At 52.8% G+C, this 20,826-nt stretch overlaps 6 protein-coding genes across 6 annotated transcripts; 4 read left to right on the top strand and 2 right to left on the bottom strand.

Annotated features, from left to right (window-relative positions):
- Positions 1–957: 957 nt before the first annotated feature.
- Positions 958–2,217, bottom strand: AYL99_09464 (hypothetical protein; the record flags this gene model as incomplete). Its single annotated transcript, XM_018840971.1, has 2 exons — positions 958–1,278; positions 1,333–2,217. The coding sequence occupies 2 exons, from the start codon at positions 2,215–2,217 to the stop codon at positions 958–960; spliced, it is 1,206 nt and encodes a 401-aa protein (XP_018689652.1).
- A 2,406-nt stretch (positions 2,218–4,623) lies between these two features.
- AYL99_09463 (hypothetical protein) lies at positions 4,624–5,307 on the top strand (the record flags this gene model as incomplete). Its single annotated transcript, XM_018840970.1, has 1 exon — positions 4,624–5,307. The coding sequence occupies one exon, from the start codon at positions 4,624–4,626 to the stop codon at positions 5,305–5,307; it is 684 nt and encodes a 227-aa protein (XP_018689651.1).
- A 1,062-nt stretch (positions 5,308–6,369) lies between these two features.
- Positions 6,370–9,711, top strand: AYL99_09462 (hypothetical protein; the record flags this gene model as incomplete). The annotated part of the gene is made up of 1 exon (XM_018840969.1): positions 6,370–9,711. The coding sequence occupies one exon, from the start codon at positions 6,370–6,372 to the stop codon at positions 9,709–9,711; it is 3,342 nt and encodes a 1,113-aa protein (XP_018689650.1).
- A 1,239-nt stretch (positions 9,712–10,950) lies between these two features.
- AYL99_09461 (hypothetical protein) lies at positions 10,951–11,271 on the top strand (the record flags this gene model as incomplete). Its single annotated transcript, XM_018840968.1, has 1 exon — positions 10,951–11,271. One exon carries the CDS (start codon positions 10,951–10,953, stop codon positions 11,269–11,271), a length of 321 nt encoding a protein of 106 aa, XP_018689649.1.
- A 2,843-nt stretch (positions 11,272–14,114) lies between these two features.
- AYL99_09460 (hypothetical protein) lies at positions 14,115–15,554 on the bottom strand (the record flags this gene model as incomplete). Its single annotated transcript, XM_018840967.1, has 1 exon — positions 14,115–15,554. The coding sequence occupies one exon, from the start codon at positions 15,552–15,554 to the stop codon at positions 14,115–14,117; it is 1,440 nt and encodes a 479-aa protein (XP_018689648.1).
- Positions 15,555–16,305: 751 nt separating this feature from the next.
- Positions 16,306–20,174, top strand: AYL99_09459 (pre-mRNA-splicing factor rse1; the record flags this gene model as incomplete). Its single annotated transcript, XM_018840966.1, has 3 exons — positions 16,306–16,549; positions 16,600–18,673; positions 18,857–20,174. 3 exons carry the CDS (start codon positions 16,306–16,308, stop codon positions 20,172–20,174), a joined length of 3,636 nt encoding a protein of 1,211 aa, XP_018689647.1.
- Positions 20,175–20,826: the final 652 nt, after the last annotated feature.

Genomic DNA, 20,826 nt, shown 5'->3' with positions numbered 1-20,826 from the left:
CGAGCCAAAGCTTGCTCTGATTGCGAAGAACCAGAATTCTCCTACAGTAATTGCTTCCCCAAAGTGGGCACACACATCAAGCATACACGTGTGAGAGCAACACGGAATCAACCAGTTGGGGAGGAGGCAAAAGAGGAAGTGGAAATGGAAATGTCTGGGAATTGATGGAGGGATGGATGGATTGATGTATTGCTTTATGTACGTATGGCTATGGCACGATTTCTTGTTGTTCGGAATTCCTTTGCTTCGAGGTCGGAATTCCGTGAGATAGACGCAACATACATCATACATCATGTTACATGATTGGTACATGCAATATTGGTATGTACCTTGATTGGTTGACGGTGATGCGAAGAAAGTCAGGTTTCCTACCGTCCACTAACTAATATTAGTTATACCCGAATAGTATTCCTGTACAGAAAAGCACTTGGCATGCGGATTTGGAAATGACACAAATAGTCAAGATACTCAGGATATCCAGTCATGTACGGTGTTACCTCGTACATACAACCATCGTTCCCTATATATCTCTCTTCAAACACCGCCTTTTGACGAACAAGGGAATGCACCGAGTACGTACTCACTCTGCTATCGTTCGTTGGAAAACCTTGGAAGCGACCGAAAAAAGCAAATTGTACTCGGTACAGTCCCGGGGAGACATGCTCTAGACAGGTCATGCCATGCAATTCATTAGTCCGTCAAGAAGTATGCCAAAAAGAATGATGCTTTCATCGATCATTTCAAATCGCCCCGAAGATGTAGGAAACCATAGGGTGGAAACAAGGGAAACGAACACCTCCCCCCTCCACCCGAGCTTGTGCAATACCATCTCTCTCCTGTGCCTGAAAATCCTATATGTGCATACCATTGACTTTGTTTGCTACCGTGGGAAATCAAACATCTGCTAGCTCCCGTACATTACCACCTCTCCATTCCTCCCAAACCCCCTGGCGCTTTTTACATACCGAGGCCTAGAGCACGGGCCCTAAGGGCAGCTGAGCTCGCGACGGTGGGTGGGTTCGTGGCGCACTGCAGGCCGAAAGACTGGAGCCAGGCACCATTGTCGAATTCAGCATAATTCTTCTGAATCTTGCCTTCGCTGTTGATGATCATGTGGTTGATACCGTTGACGGGGAAGCGGGTCGAGGTGATTCTCCATCTCCAGGTGATGGTGTTGCAGTCGTGCCAGATGTTGAGAGCATTCACAGTAACCTCAGGCTGGTTAACACCCTGGCCAATGTCGAAAGCGGTCTTGCTGGGGAAGGTGACGGAGCCAAGCTGAATGAAGTGTTAGCAAGTGCTATAGAACCTGATAGAGGATATTTTACTCACCGGGAAGCCGGCCATGAAGTTGATCGAGTCCGAAATGTCGCTGAAGTCGTCGGCCAAAGTGGCGTCGGAGACGTTCTGCTGGTAGCCACGGCCGGGGGGGCCTTGAGTACCATTGTACGAGGTGAACTCGAGCAAGATCATGAAGTTGTTGACCAGGGTCGTGGCCAAAGCATCGTCAACAACGCAAGACGAAGGAGTGCCCGAGGAAGTGCCCGAGGGACCACTGACGGTGACTGTGACCGTGGTGGCAGTGGCAGGCGCAGCGCTGGTCACGGTGACGGTCGTAGCGGTAACAGGGGCTCCGGTGGTCACGGTGGTCGTAGTTCCGGCAGGGCACGAGCTGTAAGTCGGAATGACCTTGGTCGTGGTCTCAGTAACGGTCGAAGACGTGGCCACTGGGCAAGTGCTGCCGCTGACGACGGTGGTGGTACCAGTGACCGTGCTGGTCAAGGTCGAGGTGGCGACGGTGCAGCTGGAGCCAGCACCACCGGTAGGCTTGACCCAGATAGTCTTGGTGGTGGTGGTCGCGGCAACAGTGGTTGTCTTCACATCAGTGTAGCCAAAGCACGAGCAGGCGCTGGTATAGGCGGCCTCGTCGCAAGCGCTGGCGTAGTTGGGGACCTCGTTGGGGCAGAGCGCAACGGTGGCGCGCTTCCAGTTGTCGTGTCCGTTGCCAGTGATGGTCTCGGTGACAGTGACGATCGGGGTCACGGTCGTGGCCAGGAAGCTAGCGCAGTGAGAAGCTCGGAGCGCACCATCTCCCAAGGCAGCTCGGCCAGTCACAGCAGCCAAGCAGGCGTTGTTGACACAACCACCGTGCACAGGATTGGCGAGGACGCCGCTGGCCAAGGCAGCCAGCGGCAGGGCGACGGACAAATATTGCATACTAGAAGTAATTGAGCGAGTGGGAATGTTTGGAAAACGAGTGGAACAGGTCACAAAGACCCTAAGGAAAACAACGACGAGCTCAAAAAAGAGTGGATGATTGAAAAGTCAATCAAGATCGTGAGGTGTGGTAACGAGCTGGGAAGAAAGAATAGAAGGTGTGAGAAAGGGGGGGGATCATCAGAAGTACTTATGCAAACCCTGCCGTCTCAACTCGCGCCTTGGTGGAGCCGGTGCACTATGACCTTTCGGTGCACCATTAACCCCAGCCAGCCACGAGGGCGGCCTGAGACTTGGGCCGTAGCGTGGAATCCGTAAGCTAATTTCGCAAGCGAAGCTCTAAACCAGTGAGAGATTCTGAAAAAGGAGGCACCTCCCAGGAAAATACTAGACCCGGGCAGAGAAGCCGACAGATCCAGAATCCCATCGGTAGCAGGTCTTGTGAGGACATTTGTGGCAGTGACAGACCGAGATCCAATGGCAGCGTGTCATGGGTAGATTGCGGTCGAGGGTCGACCCATCTCTGGGGACAACAACCTTACCGACATCGATACACAACTGTCAGCCACGACAACGTGGGACGTTTGACTTCCATGGTCATCCTGCGGGAAGGAGGATGACAATTGCCAATCTGATTCGAATAATATGCTTTCCGAGTTCCTTGATTGCGATGGTACGTCAGAGTGGCATCTGCGGGCATTCGTTCTGCGAAGTAATTCCCTTCCAGACCAGGGGCAGCAACTCCGGTGGTGGATATATTTCAGGGGAGGTTAGAATCGAGGCGTGCCTGGCGGGTGGATCGTCGGCTCAGGGTGGCTCAAACAGCGGTAGCGCCAGGCTCAAACAGGAAAGGGAGAAGCCAATCAGTGGTCGATCTTGGCGTTTATGCGGCTGAAAGCCATCGACACCTTTGGTGTGTTCTGGCCCCATGGGCTCATCGCGCCGAACCACAATGCAGCCCATCCCCGGGCGTCTTGTTTTCAGCCCAGACGCGTGCGAAGTTGCGATGTGGCACAACGGGCTCGTTCAAACAACGTGTAGACTCTTCTGGATTTTTGCCCATCAACCGGTTGGATCGACATTCCCAGCACTGACACCTCCCACGCCCTCTTGTGTGGCTCAACACAGCCTTGCAGCATGCACAATATCTGTCTCACACAGCTCCATTGGCATGCATGCCGAGTGCTGGCCTTGTCTTGGATCCTTCAGCTGGGCCACCGTGTTTCCGGCAGGTTTGATTTTCCATTTTCAACACGCAAACGAGCACTGAGCATAAATGGGGAAACCCAGGCGATTCAACCAAGGCAGCTTCCATCGCGGTCAGGGGTGGGGGAAATTGGGTGCTGGCAATGTGAGGGGTTCCAGACAGGGGGTTACAGCGTGTTTGGTGTGGCACCCTGAAAAGGTTTGGGAGGGAGGATTCTGCCCACCCACATCTCGTTTGCGTCAAGGCATCCTCTGCTGCAGCAAATTTGCCATGTAGACTCCTAGGTGCTGAAATAGTCATGGCAGAGAGTTTGCGTTCACGTTGCTCGGAGAGGATCTGATAGGTAAATCCTCAGTCAGCTTGCAGTGTGAAGGTTTGAATTCTCCGGCCGATGGAAGAGGAGGAAAGGAGATGTTGGGTTTTAGGTTTAGCGTCAACACCAAGCAGCGGCTAAAGTGCCAAGATCTGATGCCAAGAACCCTCTCCGACCAATGATGTTGGGCCATCTTTTCTTTCCCGACCCTCAGGGAACAGTTTTGTCCCTGCTAATTTCCACCACAATCCATGTCAAACCCACTCCTGGAGCGCCTGGAAAAAAGTCACACTTCCTTTTTTATTACTCCTACGAGCACCACGGGCGTGGTTGAACCCTCATCAACAACGGCGGCAGCCACAGCCCGAAAAGTGATCAGCACTCCAATCACGTCATTTTAATACTGTTTGTTTGTCTCCGTGATGAGAGTCAGTCCGCCACCACCAAACGAAAGCCGGCAGTCACCAAAGACTTCTACCTTCAACGACACATACTTGCAGGTCACCGAGGCGCCACCACCCTCCCAGGATCCTCAGGAACCGGTGATGCTCCATGGTAGGTCCAATTCGATTTTCCGTCACAATCCTTCTATGTCTTCCGTGTTTCGTTTCCAACCGCGAACTATGCAGTGCATGATTTGCCGCAACTCTATCAAAGGCCGTCAGCATCGGCGCTCCTTCATGTTTTGGGCCTTCTCGTGTCAGAGCCGCCGAGTCTTTCATCTGCGGGGACTGCCAGCCGCCCTAAAGTCAGCGAACAGGGAGTCCCAAGATATCTCACGTCGATTGTCTCGTCTGGTCTGAGTTGGATTGAGGATGAAGACCAAAGAGATGCGATATGGGCCGCTGCAAGTGCCCGGCTAAGTGAACGCTCGGGAAGAAACGCAATGCCTGCAATGACACGCGCATTTGAGATTAGTGATCGTCTCACTGTCAATTTACACGAGCCTACCTTAACAGAAGACAATCTGGGGTTCAAGACGTGGACCTCATCCGTCTTACTGTCACGCCGACTGCAAGATTGTCGTAGGTACATTCCAAATGAACCATCTCGGGTGTTGGAGCTAGGTGCAGGCACTGGCTTGGTGGGAATTGCGGCTGCGTGCACATGGAAAACACATGTGCTTTTGACTGACCTGCCGGAGATTCTTCCAAATCTTCTGCGGAATCTCGAGCAGAACCAGGAGTTGATCACAACAAGCGGGGGGAGCACCGAGTCACGGGCACTTGACTGGGTTGATGAGATGGACTCGCCGCAACGCGACGAGGACAAATTCATGGTCATTCTTGCGGCTGATCCTATTTATTCACCCGAGCACCCTAAGATGCTTGTGAATGCTGTCAGGCGCTGGATCTGCCACTCCCCAGAGGCCAGGTTCATCGTTGAACTTCCGTTACGTGATCGCTATGACGAGGAAAGACTAAATTTGCGAAATACGTTGCAGCAGCAAATGTTTGAGTTGCTTGTCGAAGGAACAGACGTCGGGTTTGACGACTGGTACCAGCGAGATGGTACTCCATCAGAGGTCATATGTTGGTGGAGTATATGGAGACCCATTCTTCAAGTCTGACCGGAGCCGGTCAAAGAATCTTCATATGCCTTCATCAATCAAACCACCAGCACGCGTCGACATATCTTCCTGATGCTCTGGGACTTGTTGCACTCTGTACCGTGCGCCCGTCAATCCCGTGATTCCTTCACTCCCAACTGGAAATACGATGAAATTTGGTATGGAGGCTTCGATCAAACGAACTGAGGTTGGACAACGCATGACCTTTAGCTCCCACGAATCCCTGGGCGCACCACCGATCGAGGTATTGAGTGCCGTTTTTGTACTGCTGCTGAACCGCTTGCGCATGTAAAATTCTAACCCTCCTCAAGAACGCCGATATCTCTACGGTTGGTGTGATTTTGCCTCGTTAACTCATGACTGGGTCTTGATTCGTCGTTCAGAAGGATCGTATCTGTCCAACACTCTGTCAGCCATACTTTTCTCTTCTCCTCTTTTATCCTGTCGTTGTCCTGCACCAAAGGAAGCCGTGTCAACATACTGGAGCAGTTTTTCAATCAGATCGACATGTGTCATCAGCATGCGCCGGCAGCAATACCGTTTCGCGCCCACTTGGTCCATCGCCTCGCTATAACCCGAAAGAACGAACGGTTAGAATTTGTTCGCGTGAACAGAGCCAAGGCTTGAAAGTACTAACCCATCAGCCATGCCACCCTCGAGCAACTTCATGTATCGTTCCCAAATGTCGGCGATGACCTGAACGAAACGCAAGTCAGTTGCCATCCCGATCACCCAAATTGTGGTGCAAATGCGCTATACCTTCCCGCAGGAGAAACACCGTATGGGGATAATCATTTTGACCACGCGCAGAACAGTAGCACCAAACACCTTAGTGTCGGCAGCCTCGTGATGTCCGTTGTGTTGCTGGAAAGAATGGCGCAAGGATGGTCTTTGAAAAGTCGCAGAAATTCTTCTCCGCAATTTATCAACACGTGATCGATGCGGCAAACCTTCCATGCAGTCGGTGCGGAGAAAAAAGTTTCTGATTTCGCTAACACATCCTACAAGGCAATTGGGAGCGTGCGCCGCCCTGCTTTTCTGCCCAAGTCTGGCCGTCTCAGGATGTCGCAGCCTGCAAAGCGAGACGCGGATACTGCCTTTGAAGGCAGCCATAACGGCGCCCCACACAAGCAAAAGCGCCAGAGGAGAAGAAAAAGCGGAAAACTCGACCTCGAGAACACTGCGTCGTTGTCGAAAGCGACAGAGTCGCCTGCTGCGTTGAAAACGAAAACCTCGGATGAGTCCCCGGATTCCACTCCCAAGGTCAAAGACACAACGGAGCCAAATACTCCAGCTTCCAGTAATGGCAAACTCAAGGAGCAGGCACCTACGAAGACCCCAGCCCAGAGACTGACTCCCAAACAAAAACCGGAAGATTCGTCAAAGAAGCCAAAGAAAGACAATGCCACATCGAGCAGGGAAAGAGGCGGAAAGCCACAAAATTCGAGCAGACCAGACAGGCAGAAGACCAAGTCTAGCCACGAACAGTCCGAACCCACAAGTGCCAACGGTGGAAATCCTGAAGGGTCCAATCTGAAATCGAAAGTGTTGGTCAATGAATTGACTTCAGCTGGGCAAGGAGTGCGATCCAAGAGGCCGAGGAAACGCAAAGACAAGTCGGTCAAGGAAAGAGCGACAAGCACCGAGAATCAAAAAGCGGATCAATTGGTCGAAGGAGACAGGCTAGACCAGCTCGTAAAGGCAGAATCAAAAAAGCAGTTGGTCAAAAGCAATAAGCAAAAGTCCAAACTCGTCAAGCAGTCGAAGACACAAAACTCAGTCTCGAACAACAGCGGGTTCAGATTATCCTCCGGCAGCGGTGGCACATTTATCGATCAAGATCCAATTCTGACTGCCGATGATCAGTATCTGATCCTACCAACACACGCCGAAATCAAAGTCTATTCGACCAAGACGTCCCTGCTCGTCAGAAGCTTCCGCATCGAGCCCTCATACGATATTACCAGCTGCTCCTTGTCGAAGGCAGATCCCAAAAAGTTGTACGTCTCTAGTTCGAAAGGACTGGTGTCTCTGTGGGATTGGACGACTGCCACCGTGATAGGTAGATATGACGCAGGAAGTGTTTCACAACAAGTCCTTCCTTTGTGCCATCAGGACGGTGAGGAGACGATTCTGGTGCTCCAAGACGACGGACAAGGCTTTAAGCTTCTTGCTTCTTACTCCGTCAATACGCTTCGAGGCACGTTCACCAAGACCAGCATAGTGTTGCGGAAGAATAACCTATCAGCCTGCTTCAAATCTTATGCCCAAGGGACCGTACTGTTGGCATGTGTAGAAGACCAACTACTGGTCGGTCAGTGTCAAGTCACACCAGAAACCCAATTGGATTTGACCTACACATGGAGGGAGATGACACTGCCAGGGTTCATAACGAGCTTTGACGCACAAGTCAATTCGAGCAAATCCAAGACCTCACGGAAAGTCCCTTTCCTCGATGTTGTGATTGGTCTCAGCGACGGGGTCATCATGCATTTTGAAGACATACTCTTCAAACTCATTGGAAAAGAGAAAAAGAACAAAACTTCGACGGAGGACATTGTTGGTCGCAAGCTCCATTGGCATCGCAAGGCCGTCAACACCGTTAAATGGTCTCGAGACCGGAACTACATCGTATCTGGCGGCAACGAGACGGTGCTTGTCATCTGGCAGTTGGACTCGAACCAAAGGCAATATCTGCCTCATCTTTCGACTCCGATCCTGAACCTCAGCGTGTCAGCTGCGGGATCCTCCTATGCACTCCGCTTGGGTGACAATTCTGTCATGATCTTGTCGACAGCCGATCTGCTTCCCTCAACGAACGTCTGCGGCTTGGCTCTGGGGCTGTCTCAGAAGAACTCGAGCCTCATTCTTGCTCACCCGAATGTTCCAAACCGAATATTGGCCGCTGTACCTTCCGATGCCGCCGCGACAGGGCCGTTCCACGGGCGATACTCGACCCTTCTACAAGTCTACGATGTCGAATCAAACCTCCAAATCGGTCGTCAGGCTTTAAGTCGAAACATGGTAACTACATCCAACGTTGCGCCGACCGGACAACCAGTTAGGGAGCCCACCGTCACCCATATTGCTATCAGCCACGACGGTAGGTGGCTAGCAACAGTAGATGAATGGCAGCCCAATGAACAAGACACGGACAGTATGTACATCCGCTCCGACAGTGCGGATCTTCGCGGCCGATCAACCGAAACGAGTCTGAGACTGTGGTTGTGGGATGAAGAGAACAACAACTTCGAGCAAGTGACCAGGGTTGATGAACCTCACACAGCGGGTCCAAATTCTGTACTCGGTGTGTCGTTCAACCCCGCCAAACTGGAACTGGCTACGATTGGCAACGATGCGACTGTTCGCGTGTGGTCACCCAAAGCACGTCACCGGAACGGCGTCTCAGTCAGAAACAAAGCGAATGAGCAGCTTTACACCTGGAGCTGCTCAAGGACGATTCGATGCGATCACGATGCTCCCCTTGAGCGCGGAGGCATGGAAGCAAAAGCAATCTCTGCCGCCCTGGCCTATTCGGACGACGGTTCAGTAGCTGCGGCCGCATGGTTCTGGCCTGACAACCGGTCCAAGTTTTCTTCGGAATCTGCTACCGACGCTTTCAGATTGCCTCAGCCGCGCTTCGTGCATCTCATCGACCCTACCACCGGGAAAATCGTCCTCTCCGAGCCGTCCCTTCTCCCTGGTTCGAGTAGCGCAGCCAAACTCCTCTTCCATTCCCGCTATCTCATATGCCTCTCGCAGACTCTCACAATCCTGGATACAATCACGAACCAATTGGTCTCCTCGCCCATCCAGCTCGACGAACAATATGTCCCTCCAAAGAGCTGGAGTCCGTTTCACATTGCAAAGAATAAATTCGATGGAACCATTGCAATATGTCTTTCCCGTTCGGAAAAGCCGCGGGGAAGCAAATTGGTGGTGTTGAATTTATCCAACGACCGTGATGCTGTTGCTGGCAGTGAAGTCACCTCCGGCGTGCAGGCGAAGGTTGTGTATCAGAGGTCGTTCCCTGGAACGGTCAAAGGATTGCTTGCCCTGACTACAGGGCCGGGGTATTTGCTTATTGACGACAGGAATCAATACCGGTTTCTCAGACCGACGACTGGGGCGTTCGCAAGGACAGTTGTGGGCGCCGTGGAGAGAGAGCAAGTTACGAGGAGTCTGGACAGTATTTTCGGTCGACAAGGGCTGTTGGCACCAGCTGCCACGGCCGCGCACGCTGAAGTGCCCAAGCTGATCGCCAACAATGAGCCCGCTGGCGCCGGAGGAGAGCTTGCCGCTGTGCTGAGGTTTCCTTCATCGGCACAAGCACCCAACCCGACAGAGTTGTTCCACAGGGTTGTGGGTATATTGGCCCAAGGCCGTGAGAATGAGTTGGAATAACCCGGGCATGCGAGTTTTACACGGCTGAGACAGATACGGAGTGGGAGAGAGCTGTTTTCAATCACCCGTACGGCGTATCTGGTTGGTCCTAATCGAACGACAATTCCGTATGAATGGTTAAAGGGAAAAGAATATATCTTGCAAAGTGAATACGGAGTCGATGCTTGGGATTGACGAGGAGACCGAGGTCTCTGTGAGCCCTGTATAGTGACTTCGCTGTAAAACTGTCTATCTGCCCTCCAACCTGTCTATTACAGACCTCAGCTTGCTGGTCTTGAGCCCTCCATCTAACTTAGCGACAGGGGGATTTCGTGTTCTGTGATCTCATCTCGTTGTGCCCAGCGAAGTCCTATCCTTTCGTGCTGCCATGGCATGAACTGTCTGATCGAATCTGGGCCAGGCAAGCTGATTCGCCTGTGTGTGTGTGCGTGCGTGGGCTGTCGACATTTTTTCTTCTTTTTCCCTTCCCTTTAGGAAACCTCGGCAAAACCCCAGACGAAAAGAAAGACACTCATACCTACCTACCTACCAAGCACGCAGGCCCGCGCGGACAACCCAGGAGGAACAGGAGGATGGACCAGGGCCTGGCGCCCCGTTCTCAGAGTCGACTAGTCCAGCGTGCCCAGTCAAGCTAGTGCGGGGAAAAGACTGGAAGGAGATAGAAGGATTTTACGAGTCGAGCATGGCGACACGGAGCACGGCCGACAGCGAGGGGAGTTGTCGGTCGTAATTAGAGAGAGGCCCCGAGCGAGGCCTTACCGTCTAGAAGCCCCTCATTAATGACTGGCACATTTCTCGTCCGTGAGGCCGAAGGGTCGTCGAGAGGGGCAGAATGAGGAGGAAGAGGAGGTCACGGACGGGGTTTTTCCCTTCTCGATAAATGGATGGATGGATGGATGGATAAATGCAACTGGAGGTAATGAATGGGTGATCTTGGGTGGTGGTGGTGGTGGTGGTATTAAATCATTCAATAAATATCACACCCTTTTCTCTTGTCCCTCCTTTTCTCCTTGGGACGAAGAACTGATAAGAGTGACTTGGTATCTACCTGCTCGACTCATTCACCAGCTGCCAGTGTTTAGTGTCACTGGTCCTTTGCTCTTCCCCTCCAGCGCACTTGTGTGTACATACACCAGTCCTTTCAACACACAAACAAACACAAAGCCCCTCCCTCACTTCGTCCGCCAGTTCCTCCTATCACCACCACCACCACCAAACCAAACCAAGCAACCCGAAAAAATGCCCGTCAACGCGACCGTGCTCTACCCGGCCGAAGCGGACGCCACCTTCGACCTGAACTACTACCTGAAGACGCACATGCCCTTGGTGAGCGAGAACTGGGGCCAGTACGGCCTCAAGGGGTGGCAGGTGATCCAGTTCCAGCCCGCGCCCGACGGGGCCAAGCCGTATTCCATCGGCGCCCTGTTGACCTGGGACGACGCCGACGGGCTCAAGAAGGCGCTCGCCAGCAAGGAGGCGGCCACCGTCTTCGGCGACGTGCCCAACTTCAGCAACAAGTCCCCGCTCTTCATCGCGGGCGACATTGTTGGTTCTTCGTGAGTACTGCTGCTGCTGCTGCTGGTGCCGTCGCTACTCTTCCATATGGATGGATGGATGTGTTATGGATGAGGAGCCAGCCAATCAATCCCCCCAACCATCAAAAAAAGAGGTATATATATACGATATCAAACGTTTCCCCGATCCCCATTGCGTTGTCTGTGTCCTGACGAATCGATCTAGGTCTGCGAAGAGTCGGCTGTGAGATGGGTGGCGATGCAAGGCGAAGCAGCAAAGTGTGCGTGCACGTGAGGAGAGGTGGGAGTGTCAGTTGCGAGAGGATACAGATGGAGATCCCCTTGAGCCTCATCACCAACAGGGGAATTTGACCTGACATGTTCAGCTGACTCGTTGGAAATTCAATATCTTGACAAGTTGAACTCATGACGATACTCTGTCACCGTCCCTCATATGTCGCTGGAATTTGGCTTCTTGTGGTCAGCCTGCTGTGATGTCGTTGCAGAACCTCGCCCCAAAATCATGCTCGCGAGTCTTCCCGGGAGAACGAGCCAGAAGCTCCTTCTCGTCCAGTACCACGAAAACTGTCCTCCAAACGCTGCCCTGCCCTGCCCTGTCCTTTGGGGATCTTGTCGTCAATAGAAGATGGCACTTTCTGACTGTATACCCACCGTCTCCAACTCGTAGACGGCTCGTAAGCCTTGGTGAACTCGACAAAAGGACCACGTCGGAAATGCCACGTTCTGCTCCACCTCGTCCGGCCTACGTGCCTGTCTGCGACTTCCTGCAACGAGGCTGCATCTGTTATCCCAACCTATTTTCCCTTGGGGGAATGCATTCGCCAGGCCGAGTCACATTCATTGCGATCCCCTCCTGGATCCGGCGTTTGCTGTTGGTGTAATTAGCGCGGCTCACCTTTTGCACACCATCCGATTGTCGCGATAGACTTCTCACTGTGCTTGTGTTCTTGCTTCTGGCTCGACAGCCTCCTCCCCCAGGGCATGCCGGGTAATGGATCGATCAAACGCCAGCCGTGACACCGGAACAACAAGCTCCTGGGATGATGATTAATAAACACGAAACGATGCCACCGGGCACATGTCAAAGCATGCCGGGCGTGGGCATTTTTCCATTCCACGTCTGAGTGAAACACTCTGGCTTCATTCAGGGGCTCTGACAAGGGATTCCAGGACATAAGACAGACCGGGCGGAGAAGTTTCGAAGCGGAACACAGGAGAGAATGTATGCTTTGCGACGAGGACAGTGAGTGAGCAGTGAGCACCACTCAGTATTCCGTAGTGGTCGACCGCTCCTTAATATTCCGGTCACACGGCGACGAGCAGCACCATGACATGGAGGAAGATTGACACAGCCCACCAGGCGGGGCCACACACACAGAGAGGAGAGAGAGAGAGAAACGACACTCTGCCCAAGCAGCTAGCTGGCTAACCACGCAGCCACCTATTGCTGGATCGAGGTTGGTGCTCTTTTTTTTCTAGACGCCATGAGTAATCTTATCATCCTCCGTCAACGAGGCTGCTGCGACGTCCATATACCGAGTATGTACTCCGGCTGACGTCTCCGCTTATCTGTATGGACATCTTATATTCTCTCGCCGACGTCGGCGAAACTGCGGCACAGGAGCTGATTAAGCGTTGCAATTCGCCCCCAGGCGACGACGGTCACGGAAGGGCTTAATGAGACATTGTGGATTAAGGAATGGAGCGGTGTGCGCGTATCGTGGGTGATGGGAGAAAGATGCTACATATCAATCAAAGGCCAGACGATGGGCGGCGCGCCATTCTCTCCATAAAGAAAAAGACAGAGCAGAGCACACAAGATTTCATTTGTTTGTCAGTGTTTTCTATCCGACCAGGCTGAGCCCCCATGCCAGACACTAAATAACCCTCCGGCCTTCTGATCACTATCATATCATGATCCCTCCTCTTCTCACGCTCCCATATGAACTGCGCCTGCAGATATGGAACTTCGTTCTCGGTCCAACTGAAGTCGAACCGTGCAGATGCCCCTCGAAACCCGGCAGGTGCACGCCAAATCACCCCAGCGGATGCTGTGAAGGCTTCAGCGTTTACAAACAATTCGACAACCGCCTCCTCAGGGTGTGCCGCCAGATGCACGACGAAGTTCGTCCGCTGCTCAGTCCTCCCAAGCGATTTATTGTATGCAACGGACTCTGCCTGGAGAGTCTGTTCTTGGGCATCCAGCCTCGCCATCGCAGATGGATCAAGAATGTGAGAGTGGGTTTGTACGTCGGCAACTCCACGCGAGATGCCCTGCGAGGCCATCGCGGTCAGGAACTGGTGCACAGAGCAGAGGTGTCTTGTGGACCCTTCGTCCAATGTGCATTGAAGTGTCAGGGAGTCGGGCGTGTAATAGATGCAACTGCAGTAAGAGAAATCGAGGTCGATGATACGGGGAAAAGAAAGCTATACGTGGATCTGAGCCTAGGTGGATGCTGAATATGTGATGGAATCCATCGGTCTGTCAGTGCACTTAACCAGCCTACTCCTCAAGCGGCCTTGGGTCAATGCTAGGACGACAGGTGGAGAGATGATGGCTCGCATACTGGAGCCAAAGTTGTGCTGAGAACCCAGGAGGGACTCGGTCTGGATGATCACCAATCTTCAACCTCCAAAGTGAGAACAAATAGCTTGATGGCTTCAAATAGGCATTGGGGCCCGAGACGAGAGTCTGAACGGGCGAGGCAAGTAAACGATAGCTAGAACCACGCACTTGTTTGTGGAGTGCATACATTGTACATGTTGAGTTGGGGCCGCTCATTAGAAGATATGGTTGGCGCATGTTGCAGGTCCTTCGCCATGGCTGTGGAAACAAATCCCGGAAGGTAAAAACACCTCCTCGCATCGTTAGTCTGCAGGGTGACTGAGCAGGTATTCTATTGCGCCGTTCACATTGCCCCCAGTTCTTCGCAGTGCCTGAACATTCCGGTCAAAATCATAGAACCCCATCTCATTCAATTGCTGCAGTTGCTGCGCATATCGCTCCTCAGGTGGTCGGGTGTCTGGGGGTGACATTGGTCGGCCCGCACCACCCAGGAGGTTAAACAGGTCGCCATAGTCCGGAGCCTGGCCGCCGCCGCCGCCGCCTCGGGCAGCATTCATGTCCTCTAGAAATTGTTGCAGTGCTCCGGGGTTCTGGAGAAATGGGTTCTGCTGTGGATTGAAAGGGTTTGATGGCGGTGGTGAGGTGCTGCTGGGGTTTCTGGCTGGGTCACCAAACAGGGCCATGAACGGGTTCATACGCTGCTGCGTCTGGTTTGCCATGTTCCCGGCGGCTTGCGGCTGTTGTGCACCGGCTCCTTGGTTATTGGACCCAGCTTCTCCACCTTGAGCTCCTGTCGTAGCGGTGTTGGGGACGCCATAGGCGTCGGCAAGGGCCCGAGTCGCGTCTCTCATTTGATTTAGAACGGACAGCATGTGTTCGGCCTGCTCTGCCGCCCTTTCGGCTGTGTCTCCGGTGCCACCCCGACCCTGCATTGGCAGCCCCAGTGGGTTGCTGGGTACATTTTGAGGAGTGCCACCAGGAGTGCCCTGTTCCGTTGTGTTGGTGACGCCGGGTGCAGGAAAGGCCTCCTGCCCACCCGCACCACCGAAAGGACCCATACCCATCTGTTGCTGCATCTGCATCATGTTTCGAAGCATTTGAGGGTTCGTCATCATGGATCTGAAGTAGTCAGAATTGAGCATTTGTCTTGCCTGGGGCCCCATCGCTCTAAGATGTGGATTCTGGTTGATGATCATGTCTTGGACTTGGGGGTTGCCCATGGCTTCACGCATCATCTGCTGGAAATGGGGGTTATCCAACTGGCGCAGGAAGTCGTCAGGTGTGAGGTTTTCTTGGAACATGCTGGCGTTGGGCAACTGCGCAAATCCCGCGTACCGGGCACCTGTCAAACCGGCCAGAGGATCATTCCCAGTGCCTGCTGCCAGGTTTTGAGGCACTCCCGTTGCGACTTGTGGTGCAGGTCCCGAGGTAGCGGTCGAGGTCGAAGAGGATTGTGCGGCCGGATTCTGTCTCTGATTGCTGGGAGCGCTCTTGACCAGATGCATCGTATTGCCATCTTTTACACCATGAGAAGCGAGGGTTTCGTGGTCTTTCAGCACCTTTCCGCTGTAGATCAGCCGCTGAGCTGATGCTGGAACATTGGCGTATTCTTCAGAGGCGAGTTTGCCCTTTAGCTCGAGCGCTGTGGTCGACAGAGGCACGGTCAGTGTCCATTTCTGGCTCCCCGAGGACTTGACGTGGAAGGTCACAGTGGCATCTTCAGCGCCAGCAGCGTCGGCCATTGTTGAGACGCCACACAGGCAAGGATATTTGTGTTCGATGGATTTGTAATTGGAGGGAGGTGATGCTTAGATCGGACCACGGAGCCCACAGCAGGGCAGCTTGCTAGATAATGGATCTGCCAGAGACAAAGGAAGAGGCGAAAAGCCCAGGCGTTGACGATCTCTAAAGGCAGTTGAAATGATTGAGGACGAAGGATTGGCAAGAGCGTACGTAGAGTGGCATATCAAGATTTCTCGACAAGAGCAAGTCAAGACTGACCACCTGGCCGATGAATCGATGGCAAGAGTGACGAAGTCGAGTTGCGCCTGCGCTGGGTTCCTGACTGCGCAGTTGCAGTACCAGCGGTGTTTGCCGCATGACCGATGCCCTCTATGGTGCCGTTAGGGAGGGGGTGGAGGCCGCCCGCGCCACCAGAACCACGGAAGAGAGGGCCACCTAGGTACCAACCACCCAAGGGCTATAGTAATACTGGCGTATGGGCGGCGGATGGCTCTCGGCGCAGTTACCTCATCAGGACCGCAGCCAGAACTAGCTCTTGGCGAGCTTGAACTTTTTTGCGCCCGCTCACCTTGCTGGCTTGCGAAATACAACACGACCCAGGTTTACGATTTCAGACCAAAAAAGCACTCTATGAGGATACTCTAGACCTGAGATTCTGCGACAATGCAAGCAGCCATGTCACTGGATGTCTCCTAGAATTACACCACATCCCAAAAAGCGGTCCAAAATCTGCTGAGACCAGCGCCCATCATGGCGACGACGAGCTCTATGTTTATGTATAGCTTGACTATACAGCCGCCTTCAGCCATCACTCAAGCAGTCCTGGGTCAGTTTGCCGGTACAAAAGAGCAACAGATAATCACAGCATCGGGCTCCAAGCTCACCATCCACAGACCCGATCCTACCCAGGGAAAAGTCTCCCCTCTCTTCACCCAGGATTGCTTCGGCATCATCAGGTCTCTGGCCGCCTTTCGACTGGCGGGGAGCAGTAAAGGTCAGTGGTGCCTTTTCATTGACCGGCGCATACATTAACATGTCTGGCAGATTATCTGATTGTCGGCTCCGACTCCGGGCGCATCACCATCCTCGAATATCTTCGCGACCAGAATCGTTTCAATCGCGTACATCTCGAGACCTATGGAAAATCAGGCATTCGAAGAGTCATTCCCGGTCAATATCTGGCCGTCGATCCGAAAGGACGAGCGTGTCTGATTGCATCCGTCGAAAAGAACAAGCTGGTTTATGTCTTGAATCGAAATGCCCAAGCAGAGCTCACGATTTCTTCGCCGCTCGAAGCCCACAAACCTCAGACCATTGTCTTTGAATGTATAGCCCTTGATGTGGGTTATGAAAATCCCATATTTGCGGCACTCGAAGTCGACTACACAGAGGTGGACCAGGATCCCAGTGGGCAGGCTCTGGAAGAGGTGGAAAAGCTCCTGGTCTACTACGAGCTTGACCTCGGCCTCAACCATGTCGTTCGCAAGTGGGCTGAACCTGTAGCAAGGAGTGCCACCAAACTCTTTCAGGTCCCCGGTGGATCTGACGGTCCGAGCGGCGTTCTCGTCTGTGGGGAAGATAACATTACGTACAGACACTCGAATCAAGAGGCTTTTCGTGTACCAATTCCGAGGAGAAGGGGTGTGCTTGAGAATCCCGAGCGCAAGCGTCACATCGTGGCGGGAGTTATGCACAAGATGAAAGGCCAATTTTTCCTGCTTCTGCAAACCGAGGATGGTGATCTCTTCAAAGTCACCATAGAGATGGTGGAGGACGACAATGGCCAGCCGACTGGTGAGGTGAAGGCACTGAAACTGAAGTACTTCGACACGGTCCCTGTGGCGAACAGTCTCCTTATCTTGAAGAGCGGATTCTTGTTTGTGAGCAGTGAAAGCGGCAACCACCATTTCTACCAGTTCGAAAAACTTGGAGACGACGACGACGAGACAGAATTCACGAGTGACGATTTTCCTTCAGATCCAACAGAATCCTACACCCCAGCGTACTTCCACGTACGACCCCTCTCAAATCTCAACCTTGTACAAAGCATAGATTCCGCGAACCCGCTCCTGGACTGTAAGGTCGCGAATCTCCTCGATGAAGATGCTCCACAGATCTACTCGATATGCGGATCAGGTGCTCGAAGCAGTTTCAAGACCTTGAAGCACGGTCTGTCAGTATCGGAGATTGTGGAGTCAGAGCTTCCGGACAAGCCTGAGGCTGTGTGGACGACTAAATTGGCAAGGGAAGATGAGTACGATGCTTATATCGTCCTCTCGTTCCGTACGGGAACCCTGGTGCTCAGCATCGGAGAAACGGTGGAAGAAGTCACAGATACGGGGTTTCTTTCAACAGCCCCGACCCTCGCCGTGCAGCAACTGGGCGAAGACGCCCTGATTCAAGTCCATCCCAAGGGCATTCGACACATTCGCGCAGATAAGCGGGTGAACGAATGGCCGGCACCCCAGCATCGATCTATTGTCGCTGCTACCACAAACGAGCGACAAGTTGCCGTCGCCCTAAGTTCGGGCGAGATTGTCTATTTCGAGATGGACACCGATGGATCCCTGGCAGAATACGACGAGCGGAGAGAAATGACTGGAACCGTGACCTGTTTATCACTTGGAGAAGTGCCTGAGGGTCGCGTTCGAAGCTCATTCCTCGCGGTTGGATGCGACGATTCTACGGTTAGGATATTGAGCCTGGATCCCGACTCCACGCTCGAAAATAAATCTGTGCAAGCATTGACCTCCGCGCCTTCCGCGCTGTCCATCATGGCCATGGCAGACTCCACATCTGGCGGAAGTACTCTGTATCTCCATATTGGTCTCTACTCTGGCGTCTACCTGCGAACGGTCCTGGACGAGATCACTGGTGAGCTCTCAGACACGCGGACGCGCTTCTTAGGTCTCAAGCCAGCGAAGCTTTTCCGGGTTTCGGTGAAGGGACAGAACGCCGTCATGGCAGTAAGTTCACGCTCATGGCTTGGCTATACCGATAAACAGACCAACGGCTTTATGCTCACTCCCCTCGACTACGTTGGTCTACAACATGTCTGGAATTTTACTAGCGAACAATGCCCCGAAGGAATGGTGGGCATTCAAGGACAAAATCTAAGGTGAGTTTCCACGCCCTCAAAGCCCAAGTCTTTTAAGTGATGAAACCATAACTATGCTCTTTCCGAGAGTCAATGACTCGTGCGGACTCCAAAACTCAACCAATTGTTCCTTCTGATGTTCTCCAAGCCGCAATCTGTTCGAACTTATACCTGCATGCGTCTTTTTCTGACTATTTGCTCTAGGATATTCACCATCGAAGATCTCTCCCGGAATCTACTCCAAGAGAACATTCCACTTCCCTATACCCCAAGGAAATTTGTCAAACACCCCGAACAACCCCTATTTTACGTCATCGAAGCAGACAACAACGTTCTTGCACCCGCCACAAGGGCAAAGCTGCTTACAGAATCTACGGCAGTCAATGGGGACGCCGTTCAACTCCCTCCAGAAGAGTTTGGATATCCTCGCGGGACTGGTCACTGGGCGTCATGTATCCAAATTGTGGACCCAGTCACAACCAAATCGGTTGTCTTTACACTTAACCTAGAGGATAATGAGTGTGCCACTAGCATCACAGCGGCCCCATTCGCAGCTCAAGATGATGAGACCTTCCTGATTGTCGGGACGGCGAAGGATCTGGTGGTGAGTCCTCGTTCGTTCTCGGCAGGGTTCTTACACGTTTATCGCTTCCACGAGGACGGGAAAGAGCTCGAGTTCATCCACAAAACGAAAGTGGAGCAACCTCCAACTGCCCTGCTCGCTTTCCAAGGCCGGCTCTTAGCAGGCATTGGAGCAGATTTGCGGATCTATGACCTCGGAATGAAGCAAATGTTGCGCAAATGCCAAGTCCAAGCGACACCGAACATCATCGTCGGCCTCCAGACCCAAGGAAGCAGGATTATCGTCAGCGACATCCAAGAGAGTGTGTCATACTGTGTATACAAGTACCAGGAGAACAAGCTCATTCCCTTCGCCGACGATGTCATTGCTCGCTGGACGACTTGTTGTACAATGGTCGATTACGAGACCGTGGCCGGCGGCGACAAGTTTGGCAATCTCTGGTTATTGCGTTGTCCCACCAAGGCTTCCGAAGAGGCAGACGAGGACGGCTCCGGTGCGCATCTGATCCATGAACGGGCGTACCTCAACGGTGCACCCAACCGGTTAAGTCTCATGGTCCACTACTTTCCTGGCGACATTCCCACCAGTATCCAGAAGACGAGTCTCGTGGCCGGTGGTCGAGACGTAGTGTTCTGGACAGGATTTCAGGGCACAATTGGCATGCTCGTGCCATTTGTGAGTCGTGAGGACGTTGACTTCTTCCAATCTTTGGAGACGCAACTTGCGTCGAACAATGGCAATCCCCCAATTCTGGGCAGAGATCATCTCATCTACCGGTCGTACTATGCGCCTTCGAAAGGCACCATTGATGGCGATCTTTGCGAGACCTTTTTCTTGCTTCCGAATGACAAGAAACTAATGATTGCGGGAGAGTTGGATCGAAGTGTTAGGGAGATTGAGCGGAAGATTTCGGATATGAGAACACGAGTGGCTTACTGATTTTGCCATATGATACTAGGCACAGGCCGGAGTCGAATGGCGCCGGGAATGAAAGCTGTTGTTGCTATCTATGGGGTATTTGAATCTGGGTGGCAGCCGGCTTCGATTGACGATACCCTCCCCCGTTAGAGAAGTGACGGGCAAAAGAAAATGTGAGTCGACCTACACTGTGTCGAACGAATACTGTTTCAAACAGGCACTTCTTTGCCTCATGACTGCGTGGCAACGACAACCCGTTATTTCTCTCTCTCTCTCTTTCTCTTGTTTCGAAATGCCTCTGTCCCCGAGCCCGTGCCATGTACGTCTCTTACCTCGCTCGATCTGCATCTCTTCCCTATTGCCTGATCTTGAGCTGGATGCTGTGATGGCGGCGGTCCTTGACTGGATCGCTAGTATCACACGCATGAGACAAGAACAAACCCACCTTTTGTTTTGGTTGCCGATCTTTGAGTACGATTCCATCTTTCCCCTCTGGGTGCGTGGTGGGCGTTGTAATTTATACGGCAGGACATGATGCGTGCATACATAGCTTTGTACAACATCGTTGGATGTGATGAGGAAGTACCGGGGGCAAGGCCGGGGTGTTCCATGCTGCACCCTTTCGAGGTATCTCTTCCCCCTAGACCAGCTCCGTGATCTTCCATCTACTTCT

The sequence above is a fragment of the Fonsecaea erecta genome (assembly GCF_001651985.1).
Source record: "Fonsecaea erecta strain CBS 125763 chromosome Unknown Scaff9, whole genome shotgun sequence".
Classification (NCBI taxonomy): domain Eukaryota; kingdom Fungi; phylum Ascomycota; class Eurotiomycetes; order Chaetothyriales; family Herpotrichiellaceae; genus Fonsecaea; species Fonsecaea erecta.
Note: the sequence above shows the minus strand (reverse complement) of the source record. Positions and strands in the feature narration are given on the sequence as shown.